Source organism: Leuciscus leuciscus, assembly GCF_965113295.1.
Source record: "Leuciscus leuciscus genome assembly, chromosome: 15".
NCBI classification, from domain to species: Eukaryota; Metazoa; Chordata; class Actinopteri; order Cypriniformes; family Leuciscidae; genus Leuciscus; species Leuciscus leuciscus.
The window spans coordinates 29,283,074-29,306,004 of NC_138739.1; the positions used below are offsets into that span (position 1 = coordinate 29,283,074).

Sequence of the window (22,931 nt, forward strand, 5' to 3'; positions counted from 1 at the left end):
TGATACATGCGTCGGTGCACAAATTCAATTGCGCTGGGTGCAAGATAGGGCCCATTATCTTCAACCTCATTTCCAGGTTTTGCTTTGAGGAGTGAGCGTTCATTATTTTTAAGTCCTCTACAAAGTTAACTGCATACTTTTCTGAAGTGCATACTTTGTTGGAGCTTGTTGACTTGCTTTTGCTCAACTTTAATGAATACAATGTGATTGTAAGTCCATCTTTTACAGCTAAGTTTTTAAGTATTTTTGATTTGTTACATTTGAGGACTTTAACTGGTTAGCATAGCCATGCTCGCCTCTGTTGGAAGGTGCTGTAACTTCATCTACTAAAAAGCATATTTTTTCTTTGACTGTCATTCAAAATTAGCTGCATATCCTTGTGAGCAAGGTACCCTATATTGCTATTATGTTTTTTTGTCTATGGCTTCTCATGTTACAGCTCAGTTAGTTGCTACCTAGTGAAGAGTTTGGTATTGTTAACGTTATTGTGCTGCCTAATAGCTGTCCACACATTATAAGGTGTGTCCAAAATCGTATAATGTCTGAGTATATAGTACAATTGATGAAGAACGAACTTTGCGACGATTTTGTTAAAATGCATGTTCTATATAGTATAAATGTGTATATGTATGAATTTCTGAATCTTGGCGAAAATAGTTCATCTAGATTTCGCCTACCTGTTTTAAGAATACTATGCACAAGGACATACTACTCATTTCACATACTTTTTTACCTAGTATTTAGTAGGGAAGTAGGCATATTTGGATGCAGGGATTGAAGCTGCGTTCACGTCATGTCGTAATTAACGTAATCTCGAAATTCCCATTTTACAAGTTACGAGCTCTACAAGGACCTGAACACTTTTTAAAAATTGAAATCTCATAATTACGCAAATTACAATATGGTGTGAATGCACCTTGGCATTCTTGGTTGCACTGACTAATTTAGAAGTCTTCTTGGACTGATACTGACACCTAGTGGTGTGGATGCAGTATCGGTGTCAGTTACCATGTAGTGTAGTTTATGGGCTGTTTACACAAAAAAACTATACTGTTATCGTCTCTGTGTAAACCACAAAAAACGGTGACGTCATGCGCATGTGTATTACATGTTCAGTCTATAGGCGCACAGTGTTTCTTTACGAAGTGACCTCACCATCTACTGGCCTGGAGGCATAATACAGCGTTTTTAGTCGTTTTCACAGATCCTTGTGAATGGGGATCGTTTTGACAATGGTGTCGTCTGTACGCGAAAAATGCGAAGGAAAAACATTTCCATTTTTAGTACATTGATGTCGTATAAACATAGACATGCTGTAGCCATAATCAACGAGATTTTTTTTTTTATAAGGCTGATATGACTACAGTCTCATGTGAGTGTACATGTTTTTTGTAAATGAGGTAAATTACACCTTTAAGACACATTGATCCTTGTTTTTATTCAAATGTACACAAGATTTATTTTTGTCCAGAAGAGCTTTTTGCAAATTTTGTTAGTGGAATATATATTTTTTACAAACAATATAATATTATAAGGTAATTAAACACTTCATACAGACATTAAGTTCAGCAAGCTAAAACACACCCCAAGGTCTTCAATATACTGACAAAAAAGCTCCCCACCGACGTTGGTCCAAAATGTCACGACAAGTAATTATAGAGCACAGTGAGTTCATATTCATATCTTTAAATCAGTTTGGCTCATTAATGGTCTCTCGCTCCCACTCATCTGCTTGCCCTAAACACCCAGAAAGAGAAACTCACGTGTTTAATGAACTGCATTTTTCCCTCAGCAATAACAATAAAAATGTCCAATGTAAAAAAAAAAGGTGTGACAACTTGCCCCAGTCTTCCCTATATCACTACCTGGCAATGTCATTGAAGAGATAAAAGTGGCTTTAACTGACAAATCCGTCTCATCTAAAATGGTTTGGTTAGAGGAATAATGTCCTTGGAAGTGTTTCAGAAAATTGCAGGAATAATGAGTAATGGTGTCTGACTAAAATCGTTTTACTATAAGGTATTCTCTCTGCGTGCAAGGAACGTGCAAGTCTGTGTATTTGTGGTGCCAAATTACAAAAGTCTCAAAGCCTAAAACAGCATCTGTAAGGTATGTTGAATGTGAAATGATACAAGAATATAAATATAGGGGGGAAGAATAACTGACATATATAAATAATAAATGAAGATAAAAAAAAAATCATTATTGAGCTAAAACTCTTTAGCTCTGCCTTTTTATTGTCAATAATCCCATATAACTAATTATCTCAGATAGATTTTTTTATTCTGTTTGATGGCTTAAGAATGGGGATTTAGAGTCCAAAAATGATTTATTATACATTCCTACAAAGATATTTTATGCCAAAGTTGTATTTATTGAAGAAAATTTGATGAAGTCCTGAGGATATAGTCAAAAGAAAGCTTTCAGCAAGCTCTTTCTGTTATTGTTGCCAACACTTTAGTTTAGGGTCCAATTCTCACTATTAACTAGTTGCTTATTAGCATGCATATTACTATGATATTGGCAGTTTATTAGTACTTATAAAGCACATATTAATGCCTTATTCTGCATGACCATATTCTACATCCCTTAATCCCACCCAAGACCTAAACTTAACAACTACCTTACTAACTATTAATAAGCCGTAATGGGGAGTTTATTTAGGCAAAAGTCAGTTAATTGTTAGTTAATAGTGAAAATTGGACCCTAATCTAAAGTGTGACTTTAAATTATTTTCTCCACCTCATGTCTTTCAAAACTTGGATGACTTTTTTTGTAAGTAGAACACAAAAGGAAAAGTTTATAACTGAATGTCCAAGCTGCTTTTTTCCATACAATGAAAGTCAATGGGGATTATGGCTATTAGGGTGGGATTTTAAATTAATACTGACTTAAATTTCACTCTTTTTCTCACAAAAAGCTTTCATATGATTTCAGAAGACTTTGAAAATAGTGCTTGAATCAGACAGAATATTTTTTAATGCTTTTTTCTCTGTTTTTTTAAAAATTATTTTTATTTTATTGAATTTTTTTACCCTGGTCGCCATTCGCTTTTATTGTGAAGAAGAAAGCCACTCAGACATTCAATTCCTTTGGTGTTCTCTGGAAGTGAACATTTGAAATGATATGAGGGTGATTCAATCTTTATGTGAAAGTCTAAAATATGGTGTTTTTAGAATAAAATATAGTTGTATACTAATTTAGATACTTTAGAAAAAAACAGTTATATGTAAAATTGAAATGAAAAAGAAATTGTCAAAATCATTATTTGCACAGTTTGACTGGTCATTCACAAAATTATGATTTTGTTAGTTAGATAGTTTATTAGTTTAGTTTTTCTTTTGTACAGGATTTAAACACACTGAAAGACAAATCAAAAGGTGTGAAATTTCATTATATCTACACAACTGCAAGTAAATGTATAATTGACAATGTATTGAATGATTGATGGATTAACCACTGATCCTCCTCACATATTCATTTTTTATATCTCATAAAAAGAGAGAAGGGCTGAACCCCTCCACATCTCAACATTTTTTCTTCTTTTTTTAGCGCTCCCTAGAAGGATGTCTCAGGGCAAGCATTTCTGCAAAAATGCAGCAAAGCAAACAGGTGAATGTGTCCAGAATTCACCAGAGGCTCCGATGACCAGAGATGCATGTGAAAACAGTTCTGCGTCAAAAGGTATGGAGGAAGTTAGGGGAGAAATGCGCAAGAGTTTCTGAACGAGAGGAAGGGAAAAGTGGGGCAGCTCCCAAAGGACGTTTCTCACGCCTGCTTCATCCTGTCAATCAAAAAGAAAGTTGAACGTGAAGGATCCCCTTTTCTCTGAAAAGCATCAAACATCCATCTGCATGAGAACCAGTACCGGAGGCGCCTCGGACACCTTTGCCTTGCGCGGGAGCATCCGAGTAAGGCTCCGGAAGGATGGCGTGGCCTTCAGCAGAAGCTCTTTGAGTCCGGCGCGGAATTCCTGGCGGATTAGACAATAGATCACGGGGTTGAGGCAGCTGTTTGTGTGGGCCAAGCACACAGTCAGCGGGAAAGCGTACGCCTGGGCGTTGTAGAAGGCCTTGCTGAAGGGCACCAGGTCAAACTTAATGAGGACGCCCCACATAGTCAGGGCCTGATTGGGCAGCCAACACAAGAAGAACGACAGGACGACGATCACAACAGACTTGGTGACCTTTGAGCGCCGCTTGTGCCGGCCCTGCTCACTTTCGGAGCCAGCAACGCCGCTAACTCTGCGGCTTAGCACGATTCTTAGAAGTAGGAGATAGCATACGGTAATCACCACCAGTGGGATCAGAAAACCAAGCAGGACCTTTTGCAACTGGTACAGTCCTAGCAACAACTGCGGGTCCCAGCTTCCCGTTTCGGGGAAGCGCACCAAGCATAGCTCCTCATCCGTTGCAACTTGGGCTACGGTGGAATAAATGGAATGCGGGAGCGTCGCTATCAGTGATACAACCCAAATGCCCAAGCTGATCCATTTGGCCGCAGCCGCCGCCGCTCTGCGACTGTGCATCTTCATCGAGGACGCGATGGAGTAGTACCTGGCCACGCTCATGGCGGTCAGGAAAAATACGCTGGCGTACATGTTCATAGTGGTGACAGAGCTGACGATTTTGCACATAACTTTGCCGAAGGGCCAGCGGAAGTCCAACGCCGTGTCTACAGCCCAGAACGGTAGGGTTAGGACGAACTGCAGGTCGGTTAGAGCCAAACCCATCACAAAGCAATTGATGGAAGACTGCTTCTGATGGTAGCGTGAGTGTAGCAGGTAGAGCGCCAGAGAATTCCCTACAAGTCCTAGAGCACACACCACCGAATAAATGAGGGCGATCATCACACGCACAGCCAAACTAGACCCATCACCTTGAAATGTTGAACTAGACTCCTTTGTCAACAGTTGCAGCCAGCAACGCACAGACAGGTTCCCGCTGACAGAGTCCGTGCAGTTGTCCAGAGCCGCGCTGGGTTCCAGTGTGTGCTCACATTCTCCCAGATCCAGAGTTTGTGTGGTGTTATTCCTCTCCATTGCAGACTCCCACTCAGTCTCTTGTCATGGTGAAATGATGCAAACGCAGAAAAGAGTCCATTCATCTAATTTATCTCAAGTTCATTGTGACCACTGTACTTTGTTTCCAAGCAAGTAGTTCACCGGCTGCGAGAGCGCGGTCTCATCTGTGCCTCTCTCTCGCGCGCGCACCTCTGTGCGCTCTGCAGCGCGCGCACATTCTTTTATACTCCGATGAGAATGACGCGCCTCCGCGCGCTGCTGAAGCACGCGCCGCTTTATGTCAGATACATACATAAATATGGTAAGCAATGAAACCTAGTTTTCACGTGTTATGTTTCATCATACGAATTTGCACGGTAAAGTTTTTAAGTCATACGGATATAGCTCACTGACTTCAATTTGATTATGAAGCCTACAGAAATATTGTTTTGGACGAATTTATAATAGCCTGAAACACTTTTAATATAATATATGTGCCTACTTTTTGCATCCAGATATATAATGTAGGGCCTACTATAGTAATTTGGCTTCTCTAAACGCAACTACAGTGTGTGTGTGTGTAATATTTTATTTTTATACTTGGCATATGTTCTATCTATCTATCTATCTATCTATCTATCTATCTATCTATCTATCTATCTATCTATCTATCAGGTCACACATAAGCTCTTTCTTTCTTCACAGACTTTTAATTACAACCCACAGTTCTTGAAAATAACCCAGAAATTCCCTCAATGAAAGTGATAACTTATTGATTTCAGACTGGAGTCTTTCATCTTAGTTGTTGGGTTAATTTTGAAGATTACTGAGCCAAGAATTGCATAATTTTGCCTTGAGGAGCGAAGAGAAATTTATTTGTGCATCAAACCAATGACAGATTACAGTTTTTCTCAGTCGCTTTGGTGCATTTCTCAAATCATCCTTAATATTTGCAAAGAAGTATGTGCATTCTCAAAACAGTTCGTACAAACAGCACCACACATTGGATTACCTGCAAAAGCCTGTAACTTACTCCAAATCTTTAGTTCATCTCTCAAAAGTAAGTATTTGTCAATGAACATATCAGCGCCATCAGAATGAAAAGTCCTTGTGTCATTGTTCACAAGCAAGATAGTCAAAATGCTTAGTCATGTTGTCAATAAAACACTGCACTCTGTTAGTATTACCTGATGTAAACTATGGCAACAGTTTAGATGACAGTTACTGTATTGAAATGTACAAAGCTGCGCTTCTTCTGTATGCCATATATATATATATATATATATATATATATATATATATATATATATATATATATATATATATATATATATATGAAGAGTTCAGATGCAAAAGCCTCTAAATGCCATCTGAAATTTTCTTATAGAATGATCATTTTTATCAAGCTCGTATATTTAAATTCTATATTTTCACTTAAATGGCAATGAAGATTACCTATTAATTGTCATTGAAGTGAATTTACTGAACTTAAATATACAAGCTTGATAAAAATGATCATTCTATAAGAAAATTTCAGATGGCATTTAGAGGCTTTTGCATCTGAACTCTTCATATATATATATATATATATATATATATATATATATATATTGTGATCAGGGCTTGACATTAACACCCGCCAACCCGCCAAATGCGGGTGGATTTTGCTCGTGGCGGGTAACATAGTCACTCCAACTAGCCACTGTGGCGGGTTGAATAATTGTAGTCTTTTCAAAAGGCATCTGAAATAAGTGTGACATTACGACACTACAACTCCCATAGGGCTGTCAACGAATATTCTAAATTCGAATATATATTCGAATAGTTTTAAAAAACAGAATTTCGAAGGTGAAAATGAAAATGAATATTCGAATGTGGAAAAACGCCCGCGGTAGCAGAGGCGCGTCTGTCTGCTTTGCGAGTGGGCGCGCTGCCTGAGGGGTCAGGGACAGGTAACAGGAAGAAGCGTTAACGTTAAACAGAAACATTACTAAAGTGTAGGCTACTGTACTGACTGAATAGATATTGCATGAATAAGGTAGGTTAGATACAGCAGTTTCATGCACTACAGGCTTCCACTGGTTTGATTATTTACCGTTTCATGTCAAGGAAAAGTTCCATGTTTACCACAGCACAGCTCGCTCGGAGCGTTCAATGTCGGTTCTATATAGGCTAAAAACTTCAATTATTGTTAATAATATTTGTTTCAATCACTGAATGAAGCCTGCTATATAAGAGTCGCGACCTTAAATTGCTTGCACAAAACTCTTGATCAGCACTCAACATTTGCTTATTGTTGTTGTTCATTTAAACCGTTATGCGCAGAGAGCGTGACGCCTCATTCGCGCCGCAAGACCTCCAGACGCGCGTAAACGCGTCTTTACACTCGCGCCAGACGCTCTATTCGCGTTTGGTGTGAACGCAGCATGAGGGTGAGGGTGAGAGAGAGAAAGAGTGCCTGCGAGTGAGCGAGCGAGAGTGAGGTCTGCGGTCTTGGCCATTAGTTGATTTACTTGTTTTTGTGTAGGTAATACGTTGTCAAATGTGTTTAAACTTAAATAAACTACCTATACAAGTAGTTATGTCTCTTTGTATTAATTTGCCCTGTTATTGACGTAATGCGAGTCATTGACAAAATGCGCAACCATGTTCGAATAGTTCGAATATAGGCTATATGTTTTTTTTTTAGAGAATATTCGAACGTCATTTTTGAGCAATTTTGACGGCCCTAATGAGTATTACGCACACAGTGTATGCCGGTGGAGCTATGTGGCGATTTGTAATATAATACATGGTTTTATTTTAAAAAAGGAGCTTTACACACAACCTTATCAGAGCTAATGATAATGACCTGTTTTGTGTAGTCTTGATTTGGGTGTGTACAGGGGTTTTACATTTAAAAGGGTTGTAAATCTAGTTCAAGTAAATTTTGGCACGCCATAGTCGACTTTTAAAAGGTAATTTCACAAAAACAAAAATGTGGCTAGTAAAAATGCTGTGTGGCTAGTAACTTTGGAAAACCACTAGCCACATTGGCTAGTGAGCAAAAAAGTTAATGTCAAGCCCTGATTGTGATATAGAAAAGAAAAAAAAAAATAGGGGCACAAAGGCGAAAATACAACATTAGAAAGGCAAACACAGGAAAGACACCTTACTTTGCTTTTGCATGCAGCACTGTATGAGGAATTGCAGTGCAGTCTGTCTACACCTCCTGATGTGCCATTCTGTCGGGCCACAGATTCTCATCTACATCACAACGAATATCTTCCCTTGCAATGCAACGTGGAAAAAATATTTTGGAATGTCTTATCCAACCTCTGCAGGCGTCTACTGTGATGTCCTCACAGGCACAGACATCTGAGTATGTGGCTGGCGATCATAGACCTTCCACATCCATGCTGAGAAGAACTCAGTTGGGTTAAGGAATGGAGAATAAGGTGGGAGGAATTCCATCAGCATCCTATAGTGAGTCACAAACCATTGCCTGATGGCGTTTGAGTGATAGAATCTCACATTATCCCAAATTGCCACATACTTTGGTAAATCATCTCGAAATGGACCCCTCTCATCATCAGGGATGAGAGTCCTGTAGAGGGTCTCTAAGAAGGTGAGTATGTAAGCTTGCCAATTGAAGGTTCATGAGATGCAACGTTGAGCTATTCTGGTTTCTCATTGGTTAATCTACATTCTCTTCATTAGTGAAAGTCAAGATTCACCTGCACAATTCATCAATTCATAGCACATTTACAAAAAGTCTAATAGAAATGTGTAGAAAATATGCTTGACAGTTTATGACAACTAGATCAACCATTTTGCATTTAATGACTTATACGATGAACAAATAACTAGATGTTTTGAGGGGTAAGACTATTGCACAGCAGGCTTGTGCAAAATTCAGAATTTCAGAATTTGAATTGAATTGACTCCGCCCCACAGGAAGTTGAATTTGAATTGGAATGACAGGAAGTGTAATTAAATTCATGGCAATTCAAAGAAATTCCAACACAGTCACACAACAGAAAGAATGTGTTGAATCTCACATACATTCAGTGTTAGGAAGGTTACTTGGAAATGTAATTGCTTACTGTTATAAGTTACCCATTATAAATGTGGTTTGGATTACTTTTATCAATGCAAAGCAATTTCCTTTTAATTTGATTAGTAACTAATTGAATTACACATTTCACCTCAGTAATACAACTAAATACAATTACATTAATTTTGTAATTTAATAACATAATTTCATTACATGTAAGTCACTCCTCAACCCTGCATGCATACATTTTGTTCTAAAATATAGATAATGATCAAATTCTTGAAATAAATTACCCCCTCAATGTAGTTTAATTAGTTTTGTTCCAATGTTATTTCATTTCAAACTAATCAAATAACACAAAGTTCAAACTAATATAATTTATAGAATATGTAATGCAATCATATCTGACATATATTGTAAGCTTAATTGTTAAACACTTCACTTAAAATATGTATATGAATTTCTTTGAATTTTTATGGAATTGCAATTCTGCTTCCTTTAATTCAAATTCAATTCAAATTCAAGAATTGAATTGGAATTCAGGAGTCATTCTCAATTCAATTCTGAATTGTGCTCAAGCCTGTTGCACAGAGAACTATTTAATACATTTTGAGCAACATGGCATTAACAACTGATACAACTGTACATAATCAATTGCATGAATGTACCAAAGCAATCGCAACTTGTTCAAAAGAATGAGAAACTGCTTTAATGATGAGCACAAGTGACTAGATGATGTGGAGGTTGAACAAGTAGTTTTGAGAATTTCATTTCTGGTCTGAGAAATGCACCAAAGCGACTGAGAAAAACTGTAATCAAGTAAAATGCAGTTCTTTGACAGTCTTTTTAAAGTGTAATTGCAAACTGGAGGCCATGGGTCCAAGGGAGATGTGAAAGCGAAGAGGCATGACAATGGAAGATGATGAAAGATGCAAGTTTATTTCTCTTCATGACTGAAATCTTCTAGACCAATAGTTTGGTCTTTATCAAAACCTGCTGAACCCTGCAATCAATTATATTTGAGCCAAGACTATATTGACCACAATAGAAAGATTATGCATGATGGTCTATCCATCTTTTGTATTTTCCCCCAAGTTATATTATCTGAAAGTGACTTGAAATACCTCCCACACTGTTTTCTCTTTCCTGAGCACTGGTTATTCAGTTCATAAAAAGTTGACATTTATGTATTGATTTATTTGTATTATCTACACAAGCTACTGCTTTCATATTTATTCATTCATCTCTCTTAGGGATGCCTAAAAAAAACCTATTTGTCAAGGATGATCATTTCTGTTTTTAGTGCGATGGTTTGTTCACCTGTTCTTCTCATCTGCACTGGCCTCATTCTGTCTCTCGTGACATCCAAATTGTGCTGAAAGCCATTTATGTGCTGATATCAACCCAGAATTGAAGACAGAGAGTTGTCCATTTCATAAGACGTCTTTTAGAACATTTATTGGAAAAAACAATGCAAACGACAGAGAAAGACATTGAAAGAAACTGAAAGACAATTCAACACAATGTGATTTTACTGAAAAAGCACAATTGTTATCAAAAGCAATTTAAGCGAACTAACTTGTTTTTAGTCCATAAAAAATTGACTTCAGCCTTCAGATTAATACACATAAAGCAAAACTGTCTTCAAAGGGAAGACAAACACAAGGCACTCCGTTAGGACAAACTTGCTGAAGGATTCAAATTGTAAAAATTAATGAATTTGAAAGAACTGGTTTTGTATTATTATTCACCTCAGCTGTAATAAATTGTCCAAAAGTTCAAAAGTCTAATGTCACATCTGGAATATCTATTATTATTAATATTTCATAACCTTTAATTTGTAAATAATAATAATAAAAAAAGGTAAATAAATATGTTAATTTGTTTGTACAAACGGTCAGATTTCCTTGAAGTTTTCATTGAAGTTTGAATTTTTTTTATTCATATTGTTTTTTATTTCACTCAATCAATTTGTTATTACACTATTTTTATATACTTTTTTTACACGGCTCTCTGGAATACTTGACTATGATTGGTCAATTGTGTTATCCAGATGCCTGATATCAACGCAGTAGCCTATATCATTCCGCTCATTCGCGTGAAGGAAACCGGCGCTACTTTCATGTCTCTCGTATATCACACCGCGGGCTCTTGTTTCATACACACGCAACTGTCGCCATCTTGCGCCTCAGTTATCTATTACAGTGAGAATTAGCTACCTCATGAGCCTGATATTGCAGTAGGTCTATTTCAATAATATTACAGCAATGTCGCTAAGTCTGATTGTTTCGTACGTTGTTAGTGGAACATTTGTCCATAGCGGAAGCTTTAAGTAAGCCTTTTAGACAGGTAAGCTTTAATAATTTCGTTTCAAACCATCATGTTGTAGCCGGGTAACAAGCGCGATATAATGTAGCCTTGCCTACAGTCAACCATTATCGCAAAAAGATCCCTCATTTATAGTAAAAAATTAAATAAAATAGGCCTAGCATTTTCATTTGGTCCCCACTAGCCTACATTTTGACAGACAAATTTAAATAAAAAATGATGCTCTTCTTAAATGTCAAGCTTAAAGACGAGAAAAATAAGCACATATCCCGCTTTCCGAATAAGCAGATAAAAATTGGACTTGTTATTTTATTCGAAGTTTGATCATATAAGCTTCTTTATCTCTTAAAGATTACTTCAGCATAGAAAGAATGGGGAGAAAAATAGCTTCCAGCCATCTGTTGGCTGGCTCCCGTCTTCAAAAGCGCTGTTAAAGTAAATTTGACAAATCCCCGGCTAAATCCCCTTCTGCCCTTCACATATCATCCGCATGAGGACTCCGCCGTGAGCCACGTCGCGGATTCAAGGTCACTGTCGCTACATGCCCAGTGATGGGGTCTCCATGGTGATGCTCGTCATGCTGGTCAAAGCTGTGGTTGTGGAATTCAGAGTCGTAATTGGTGAACTCTGGTCTCCTGTGAAGTCTTCCCAGCAGCGACGCAATCTCCTTCATACTTTTATCCTCAGAGAAGCGCGGGAGAATTTTGGGGTCCTCTGTCGCTGAGTACGGATGCTCGAGGGTGTGCAGCACGCGGGAAGACTGGAGGTTGCGCAGGGACCGTGACTGAACTGCAAGGGGTTCAAGAAAATGTAAGAAAAATACTTTAGACTTCTTTTTGCCAAAATATGTGCTATCGTTCTTAAAAACAAACACAACTTAATTTGATATTTTCTTAAATAAAGAAGTTTCTTCAACTGTGGGCACTTTTGGCCCTGTGGACGTTTATACAATAAATGTAGCCTACACCCTGACTAGTTTATGTAATTATTCTACTAATAATCTCCAACAGTGTATAGCCTACTGAGAGATTTCTGTATTTTTTTCCCTATCGTGTAAATTCCCACCACAGTGTAATTTCCACCATCTCAAATCATTTCATAATTTTCTGTGATAAAATGGCAGAATCATTTGTCTGGCTAAGGCTAATTTCATAGCTAGAATTTCATGTATCGTAAATAAATGGAAACATTTGTGTATTTACCTTATTGGATGTAAAATTGTTTGGGTTGGGGAAATTATGCCACAAGTTTATTAAAAAAAATTTATAGAAAACGCTAACATACAATAAATATTAAAATAGTTTCATATTATTTTAGTATTTGTTTAGATTTTCATGGTTTCCATGGAATTCATATTTCTATAATGGATTTTCATATTTTGGATCTTGGACAAGGGTAAAACAATAACATAAAGGACATTTGAGAAGAAGCAAAAACGATTTACAAAAGCACGATTACATTTTCCAAGTTTTGGTGTTAAAATGTTGAAATCTGTTTTTATTAAACCTTTAGCACATAAAAGTGCCTGAAACGCCCATATGTAAAGCCATTCATACACTTTTTTCAAATACATACTGTATAGTCAATCTCTCAGAATCAAACTCATGACTTTAGAAATTCACAGTCTACTTCCTGTAGCTAGACCAGTTATTTTAAGTCTGTGGATGAAATAAACAGTCGAGTGAGTCACGCATTGACACATTTTACTCTGTTCTTTTTCGCTTAACTTCAGCCACCCACTTCAAAAGAGTGACATCGAGACGGTGTTCAAGTGCGGCAAACTTTAGACCATGACCTACGCTTAACCTGCAAAATTACAATTGATTCCCTTCAGAAACACTGACAGCAGGTTTGATGAGGACAAATTACAACTTTTCTTCCACGCCGTTGATTCAATCTGTGGGAAACATGACTAAGCTATTTGCCATTCTTCTAGTCGTCGTCACCTCCCTCAGTCCTTCCAATCACTGTCATAAGGCTTCACCCAAAGCCTAATGGCTTGTCAAACGAATGATACATTACACGGATACAAGAACCACTTGTTCTTCAAGCATAACATTTTCCTCTCAAGTTAGCAGTCGCAGGATATAAGGTTGTAATGTGGTTTTCCCCTCAAGGACCAGATGGAGGAGATATTTCAGCCAGAAAACTCACCTCTCAATGGGCTGAAGTCTCCATGCTGGCTGACCTTGGTATCAGAGAAGGGCTTCAGACTGGGCAGCAGAATCAAGGTGAATGACAGAAGCAGCACCTGAGGGACAGAGGCAGATGGAAAGCTTAAACGTAGCGAAATTGAATAAAGTTGGCTAATCAAATGAGAAATAGCACTACATAGTCACTGTATAAATTACAAAAGTTATTCAGTCAAGAGCAGTGAATGTTTTTTAACTTTAAAAAACACAGACAGCAGTAGGTATATTAGGCTGCTGTCACTTTAAGACCGAATGCAGCACGAATGCAATATACCGATGCATTCTGTACACGTGTGTTAATTTTAGGCCCTGTATATATATATTAGCCTGGTTAAAACCAGACCATTCTCAGTAGTAACTGAGTTATGGTCTGGCAAAGCTTCATTAATAACTCATTTCCAAAGGGGCGTCACCAACGGACGTCGCTCAAATGCCTCTGGGCGCAATTGGATACACCTAAAACCAATCAGAGCGATCGTCATTGTGTAAAGCCATATGCTGCGTCCCAATTCGCCTAAGTTACACTACGCCATAAAAGTATGTACTCTTTTTGTGAAGAAAAGGTATTTACTTTTGAATGTGTAGCAAAAAAGTAGGCAAGCTTTTGGGACATACTACTTCGTCATCTTTATCGGACGGATCTGTCGCGTGCATCCTGTCACTTAAACTGCCCCGTCAATCATCTTGTCACAGTTAAAATCCTCTATTAAATCTAATTTAATTTCCTACCGTTTCGGAGAGAAATGTAGTAGCACGTTCATCTGCCAGTGGGTCTTTCATGGAGACTGTCCTCATGTGTTTGCAATTTGAATATAATAATGCATTTAAAAGTTGAGTGCGCTTCACCAACGGACGTCGCTCAAATGCCTCTGGGCGCAATTGGATAGACCTAAAACCAATCAGAGCGATCGTCATTGTGTAAAGCCCACCTCAACGTTTCTGATTGGTGCCTCGATTTGGACGGATTAGAAATCGGCTTGAATGGGCTCTTTGCCAGACTACTTGCAGAGCAAATCTAAATTTGCCGGAAGTTTGTCTGGGTTTTCCCAGTCTATATATATATATATATATATATATATATATCATAATGAAACAAGATGTTTAATAAGAAAACAATGTGGGAGATACTTCATTTTATCTTTTTGCAATAATAAAAAAGTGTTATTATTATGTTGACAGAAATAGTTTGTAATAGTAAGAAATAAAAACTTTCTTATTTCTCTCCTTGCAGTGTTCAGCTTGTATTTGTATTGCATATTTCTAGGGAATTTCCCTTGGTGCTACTGCTTTTGGATTGCTTAAATAAAGATTGTCAGAATAAAATTTACTGATAAATAATTCAAAATAGGACCAAGAATGTGTTGATGTAAAATATTTTGTGGTTAATACACGCTGACATGTGCTGAAAGAAAACGCCGGCAAGTGCCAGAGAAAATACCATGTGTTATGTATGTGTCTAGTGTGTGTTTTTAAAAGCCCAAAGCATGATTACTGTATGCCTGTATCTTTCATGTGCTAATATTGCTTCTTTTTTTTTAACCCTCACCAGAATGCAGGTCCCAGTCTGGGCCGGTTTGGATCCGTTCATGATCATCGCCTGGAGCCGACGCAGTTGTTCCATCAGGGAGCTAGAGATGGAGAGAGCGGGGGAACAAGTTCAATTTCAGGGGCCTTTATGGAGTTGAGAAGATTACCAAATAAATGATTCTCTCACATGTTGCATTTCTCCAGCTGGAAGACTTTCCTCTGCAGCTCCTGGTTGTGTGCACTGCATGCCGCCATCCTGAGAAAACAAATTTCTCGTAAGAACCATGTAAAAGAAAACAGGTTGTAATCAAATCCGCTCTCAAGCCAACTGTCAGACACAGCTGTAAACCTCCACCTGCATAATGCCAGGGGGGTTGTGTTCAGTAGCTGCGAATTCCATCAACTCAGATTATGTATTTTCCCTCTGTGATTCGATGCACGTAGCATCCGCTTTTGCTTCATTTGTTTCGAGCACAACAGTCAATACCTGCTCTCCAGGCCGTCTATGTATTCTTTCTTCTTCTTCCTGCTCTCTTGGGCCGACTGTTTGTTGCGGATCTTTCGGCGGATTTTCTTCAGAATCCTTTCCTCGTACTTGATCACGGGAGGGAAGCAGAAACATTGAGCTACAAAGACAAACAACTGTGCTCTACTATTATGGTGTGATTTCCAACTGGAGGTACCTTTGTGAGCGGGAACTGATTTGGCAGAGTCACTCCTTCCTTGGCAAGGAGTCGTTTTTCATCCTCTGTGAGAACCAGCTCCTGGTAGGACTGCTGGGACGCCTTTGTGGTCTGCAATATCAATCGGACATGAAAGTAACAAATCCAATCAATGTTTCAATGTGCCTGAATGGTGTCTATTGAGTTCAGCTTTTATCTTCTCTAAATTTCACCTTTATCCTACTCTGCCTTGTGTATTTTACCTAGCTTCACGCCTGAGTGCAAACTCACAGGCTCTGGTGTGCCAGATAGCAGCAGGTCCTTGACAGTTAGGGGGAATCCAGTGGTCGGTTGTGCTTGTGGAGTTTCAGATGCCCGCTGTATCCCTCCAGATTTGTCTGGGAAGAAGCCAGTCTCCCTGCCATCTGCGACAACAGATAATACTATTTATCCTTCTTTGTGTGATTATGGAGAGATTCACAAAGCTCAGGAATAGGGTCTTATCTTCAGAAAGTTTACCAAACCAACTCACAATGCTGTGAATTAATAAGTGGGAGGCTAATCATCTGTGTTAAAAGTGTAAATCTATCGCTAGTCACCAGGAAGGTTCGCTTCACGAATACTTGATACTCACTGAATTCAAATGGGAAGTTTGTGTCGAGATTGTGTTGTGTCTGAGATATGACGATGCAAGGCTCCACGGGGGGGCTTGTGGTTGGTGGCGGACTGTCAATGTGATCCGAATGAGGGTCTTCGCTAATTCCGCTGTCGCTAGGAGAGGGCGACCAAACGGAAGACCCCGAAACAGAGTCGCACCCATCTAAAAGTGCGTTGAAGAAGTCCTCGTTTCCCTGGGCAGGCATCATCATCTGACAATCGAAAATACAGGATGGTGAAGGTGTGACATTAAATTCTTTCTTCGGCAGAACACAAAAGATAATATTCTGAAGAACTATTTTTGGCCATACAATGAAAGTAAATGGGGTCCAAATTGACAAAAAATGTTCTTCAAAATATCTTCTTTGGTATTCCCTGGGCAGGCATCATCATCTGGCAATCGAAAATACAGGATGGTGGAGGTGAGATGTTAAATTCTTTCTTCTGCAGAACACCAAAGATAATATTTTGAACAACTGTTTTTGTCCTTACATTGAAAGTAAATGGTGTCCAAATGGACAAAAACGGTTCTTTAAAATATCTTCAGTGTGTTCTGCATAATGAAATTAAGTCAAACCGATTTGGAATGGCATGATGATGACAATTAACAATTTTCCGTGAATTATCCTTTTAATATGCCATGTCAAAATCCAAAAAACTGGAGAAACTCGAAGGAAGCCGGACTTTGTTGACTTCGACTTACATGAGGATCTTGAACTGGCCAGAGCTGATGGTTTTGTTGTCCCGTATTCTCATGGCGTAGGATACCATCATTTTTATCGAAGAGCAAATCGAGCAGTTCTAACCCCTCACCGCCCTATGACACAATGAATATAATTGCTGTTTAATTAATCTGTTGTCAGTGGGATTCAATGGAAATGGAAAATAGAAAATGGATGAAAGCACCAAAAACAGTTAAAAGCAACCAAATGTTGAAACGAGAAGACGGAACAGATAACTTTAAAGAAAAATTGAACTTTGCTCTGTCTGAGATATTGGACATGCAGGTTAGATAACGTAGACTACGTTTAATACTAACTTCTCTTTGCTAGCATGTAAAACTAATAAAACTTCAAAACATTAGGACTTACCTGGTCTGAATAGTGCTCCATTACTGTCCAGGGGTAACGCAGTCTAAATGGGACAAAACCAAAACATCTGCCAAAAGGTTGTCCTGACTCTGTCTGTGTCCCTCTGCTCACCCAGGACAAAGTTCGAACTCCAACGCAACAATCAGGTCATCATCCTCAGGGCTGTGTTTGATTGGCTGTTCTTTGTAGGGATGTAAGATAAAAAAATGTGGGAACACCCTGGAGAAATAGTGTAGCTTATATTTCAACCAAACATTGCCACTTCTGTGGTAATTTGTATCAAGTAAAAATCTATAGCATTCAAATAATTGACTCCAGTAAAAACGACTGTACTTAGGGGCATTAAAAGGGCAACCTCACATCTAAAAATTAGAACCTTTTTTATTTTTATTTTTTGCATACACTGCCAGAAGACAGTGTACCATACTTACCTTTCTTATCCCTGAAAAAACATTCCTCAAAGTTACTTCAATGCTTCAAGTAAAGCCTTCAGACATTTGTTATGGGACAACACCTAATCCATATAGTTCAAAGGTCATTTCTTTCCTTTCTGTCTGAGGTAATGTGACCTTTTACACAGTTGTGATAATCCAGAAAGACAATATACATAATAAACATTATATATTTTATATATATATATATATATATATATATATATATATATATATATATATATATATATATATATATATTAAGCATATTATTATTATGATTATCAGTTTAAGAATGTAATGATTTTTATTTTATTTATTTATTTATTTATTTATTTATTTATTGTTTTCAAATGGTAAAGATCTGTTAATATCCTGTTCTTGACATCTGAGCTATTTAGAGTTATGAATATATACATTATTTTTAAATTTTATAAATAATATATAATTTTTTATTATTCATTATAATTTTATTATTAAATATACCGTAATACTTCTCTGACTTCACCAGACTGTTTTATCATTATTAAATTATTTAAATTATTATCAATTATCATTTTATTGATAATTATACTACTTCTCTGATTCTCCAGGCTGTTTTATTATTATTGAATAATTTAAAATATTATCAATTATAAATGTATTATTAAATATACTACTTCTCTGACTTCACCAGACTGTTTTATTGTTATTAAATAATTTTAATTACCAATTATAATTGTATTAATAATTATACTACTTCTCTGACTTCACCACTGTTTCGATTGATTGATTGATTGATTGATTGATTGATTGATTGATTGATTGATTGATTGATTGATTGATTGATTGATTGATTGATTGATTAAAATGGTAAAAATCTGTTTATATCCTGTTCTTGAGCTATTTTGTGTCTTGCATATAAATTTTTTTATTATTGTTATTATTAGCTTCATTTAACTCATACTAATGTTATTATTTAAATATAATTGTATTATTATACTGCTTGTACGTCTTTATTTCTGAGTGGTAAAGGCCTGTTGCTCGCGTCCTGCTCTTGACGTCGGAGCTGTTCTGTTCTGAGTCACACAGGAAAAAAATATCATCTCATCTTGGCACACTGTGTCTTCTTATAAAGCACGTACATCTCATTCTCCTACTCTAATCCGAAGGCCTTTTCCCTCACTTGCCACATAAAACTTTCAGGCTGAACAGGCCCATCCAACTTTGAAAGCTATCGTGGTTTACGAGGAGTCATCTATTCTGAAGGCTGTAGCATCAAAAAATTATTTGTCATTCTCAGAGGAGATCTATCGTGTATCAAACGGACTTTGTTGAAATTTACCCAACCCATTTCTTTGCTTACTGTTCGTAAGCAAGCACAGATGCAGTCATCAATTAAGGCACAATGTCATTTGTATGCAGGAACTTTAAACAGGAATCAGTTGCACCATTGGATTCAAGTATGTGTGCTTACCACCAATGTCAGGCACATGATTCAAAGCATAAGCACCCTTTTTAAGAAGCGCTCGCATACCTCTCCACAAGAGACATAATTACGGCGGAACTCCAATATGGAGTTTAAATTTCAGGGAATGTTTGAAGGAAAACTCAAGGACAGAAAGTTTTCCCCCTCTCCTTCTTCATCGATGTGTTTTCCTTATAAAAGCATTGTTTACTAAGACGAGAGTCCTTTTGAGACATCACAGTTAGGTAAAAATCAATGGAAAGCTAAGGGGCTTTGAATATGCTGTGCATATTTTCCTTACCATTTCCATTAAGCCCTAACGACTCAGACAAGGACATTTGCTGCTTTACAAGAATAGTGGAACAACCCGTCACTGACAAAGAGATCACAGCAACAGCGAACCACAACCATCCAATCAATTCCTGATGGACTAAATCAAGTCTCGCCCTCCAATTTTTTCTTGTTCGAGACGCCGTTTCGCTCGGATATACGTCACAATAGGGAAAAAATACTGGTGCATCTGAAAACTTGGGCACTGACTTGTTGCCTCGCTGCCCTATCAGGCCATGGCTTTGCAGGCAGGGTTTGCGCACGAAGGTACCTCACGAAACTGAGTTACTACAATACTATTTACTCACTAGAAATGAAATCAAAAGTGGAAAAAGTTGGCCAAAAACATACATTTACACACAAACTGAACACCAACCCCTACTTTCATATGCCATCTTTATTTTTTTTAGCTTAAAGGTATAGCGGAGGATCTTTCCAAATTTTAGATAAGACCCGCCCTCTCCACTTTTTGAAAAGTTTGATTGATTCACCAGAATGATTGACAATTAGGAGGACCAATAGTTTAGACTACCCACCAGGAAGTAAAACATCCTCCGCTATACCTTTAAGGAAAAACCTTAGCGTTGAGCCCTGATATTTTAAAGGCACAGTTAAATGTGACAATGGGAACATTATCACAGAATGAAACGCAAAGGATTGTGGGATATCAATGGCAGCGAAGTATTCATTTAGCTGCCTTCAAAATCAATCAGATGTCAGAATCAGAATCAAAAGTATCACAAGTTCCGTTTCATGACAACTTTAAAAACACGACTGGCAAAACAGATAGCCACATGAATCATGATTAATCAAAGTTCATCACAAGTACAGTTGTAATCAAAATGATTCAACCCCATTGCAAATCAGGATTACTGGCAAAATATACAGACTCTCAGCTGTTTGCAATGAACAAATAAAAGCAATTGAAATAGCTCAACACAACAAATGTTTCAAGTGGTTTCCCCAAATTCAACTGAAAAAGCAACTTTCAATGATTTCTGCAGTCTCAAAATTATTCAACCCCCTGAATAGAATCCCTCAAAACAGCTTAAATCTGCAAAACAGGTGAGGTCTCAAGCACACCTGATACAACTAATCAAGGGTTTCATTAGTTGCTCCAGGTGTGCTTGAGCTAGAACACATGAAATATCTGAACTGACTAGGTTTGATATCATCACCCTTCACAAATGCAATGGGGGTTGAATAATTTTGATTACAGCTGTTGCATTTCCACAAATACTATAATTAGAAGGTGCACACTGTCAAACACACAAACAAGTGTGCATGGTGACACACATGACGCAATAAACATTCATTTAACAACAGGATGTAATAAAAAAGCCTAGTGTACATACATGTAAGAAAAAATTGTGGACGTCGAAGATCTCAAAAAAGAAGTTTATTACAGCATAGCAGTGGCAAAGTACACGAAGCACCTTGTGTTCACTGGCGTCAGAATGAACCCAGAACATCCAAATCTTAAACCTTTTATCCTGTTACAATGAAGTTGCTTTTGTTGTAACAGCTGTGGTCTGAAGTTGAGACACATCTTTGTCTGAGATGGTTCTCTGTGTCCCACACCCATTCCCATTTTACAATTGATTACCATTTGCTCAGGATGTGATAAACCCAAATGGTGAAGAAACAATATAACTTGACTTCCTTCATCTCTATGATAATTAAGCCATTTTGGGGATGAGCTCATTCTGTAATAGAGTGGAATCTGGGTGGAGGCTACAATTTCTTACACTTATAAAAAAAACTTATTTCAATGAAAAAACACCAAATGTGGGCTGTCACATACGGAATTCTGGGAATGTCAATTTATGGTTTTTCACTCTAAATTATAAGATGAATTGTTCTTTTTTACTTCTAAAAACTACAGTTAATAGTATTTTACTGTAAAAGTACATGAAATAATGGCAATCCCATTAGATCTATTACAGTTTTTCACTGTATAAAGGAACTTACCATGCAGTTAACAGGTTTTTACCGTAGCATTTGTCTTTTTTTGTTTCAATTATGAAAAAATGTCAAAGATTTTCAGGCTCATGCGCCTGACCAAGTTGCTCTATTCTGTCACTTTGATTTCATCTCAAGACTGACTGATGGTGTCCTATATTGTGTCACTGTCAAAAAAACATTTTTCTTGGTTCAGTTCAAAATGGTTGTATTCAGTAACCCTGTGACCTTGACTTGTTTCAAACCTCAGATGTCTTTTTAGTTGTTGTCACATAGACGTTAAGAGCTCAAATGCATTCGGGTACCAATTTTCTCTAATTTACATTCAATCGGCGTGGGCGCTGTAGCCATCTGGATGTGCCAGCCACTCGAACCTGTAGCTGTACAGAATAGCCCGCAGACAAACAGAAATAGAGCACGAAGTGTTTCGAAATGAAACGTTCTTGCTCTGAAGTGCAAAATCTGTCATAGTTGAGTGCATGCATCAAGCTGCTCTGATGCTCTTGGTTTCAAAGGAAACGCACAACCCGAGCCAAACTGCAATCTGCTGAATCATACATTCAATCCAGCTGTAACATTGTTTATCTAGCAGCTTTAGCGGGTTACAGGACTGACACTGAATGTGAATCTTTCAGACAGGCCCGGTTCTACGGTGGTGTTTGAGGGCGCTAAACATCCTGAGTTTAAAATGTTAAAGGGGCAATGATGATAAGATGACTGAGATGACAAAAAGGAGAAAACTTTAAAAAGTGTCAAGTTCTTAGAATTTTTTCTTACAATGGTTGTGTTTACATCCTTTCCAAAGAAGTCAACTTTAAAAATGAACATGTAATCATTTATTTTAATGTTTTCGAACATAGTTTTTAAAGGTAAAATAAATACCATGACTTTTTAATACATCAGAATGTCATGAAGGGTTACTCTGTTTGACTGTACAGACTGTAACCTTTTCATAAATAGGTCAAAATATCTTAGAGTAAAAAAATGTCATAATAGCCGGATTGGCAAAGTAGATTTCACTGACTTAATCCCATCCAAAACACATAAACACAATAATGCTAATCAAATATGATCATTCAAATATTTAATTTACATCTAATTTAGAATCGCTCACCTCTACCGAGAATTCCATGCTGTCCCAATTACAACTGCTTGTGAAATTTACAACGCTATCACAGAAAGATAGAACCTGAGGCTGTATGGCCTACAAGAGCAAGAAGGAGAAGACGTTAAACAACAGATGATTGACATCTGTAAGGCGTTCAT

At 37.5% G+C, this 22,931-nt stretch overlaps 2 protein-coding genes across 2 annotated transcripts; both read right to left on the reverse strand.

Annotated features, from left to right (window-relative positions):
• Positions 1–3,609: 3,609 nt before the first annotated feature.
• On the reverse strand, positions 3,610–5,191 carry rxfp3.2b (relaxin family peptide receptor 3.2b). Its single transcript, XM_082137651.1, has one exon. The coding sequence runs from the start codon at positions 5,039–5,041 to the stop codon at positions 3,839–3,841; it is 1,203 nt and encodes a 400-aa protein (XP_081993777.1). The 5' UTR covers positions 5,042–5,191; the 3' UTR covers positions 3,610–3,838.
• A 5,288-nt stretch (positions 5,192–10,479) lies between these two features.
• creb3l3a (cAMP responsive element binding protein 3-like 3a) lies at positions 10,480–17,649 on the reverse strand. Its single transcript, XM_082138672.1, has 10 exons — positions 17,496–17,649; positions 17,108–17,221; positions 16,382–16,616; positions 16,039–16,172; positions 15,769–15,879; positions 15,573–15,679; positions 15,273–15,341; positions 15,105–15,186; positions 13,521–13,617; positions 10,480–12,155 (listed from the first exon to the last, which is right to left on the reverse strand). The coding sequence occupies exons 1-10, from the start codon at positions 17,514–17,516 to the stop codon at positions 11,842–11,844; spliced, it is 1,284 nt and encodes a 427-aa protein (XP_081994798.1). The 5' UTR covers positions 17,517–17,649; the 3' UTR covers positions 10,480–11,841.
• Between the last annotated feature and the right edge of the window lie 5,282 nt (positions 17,650–22,931).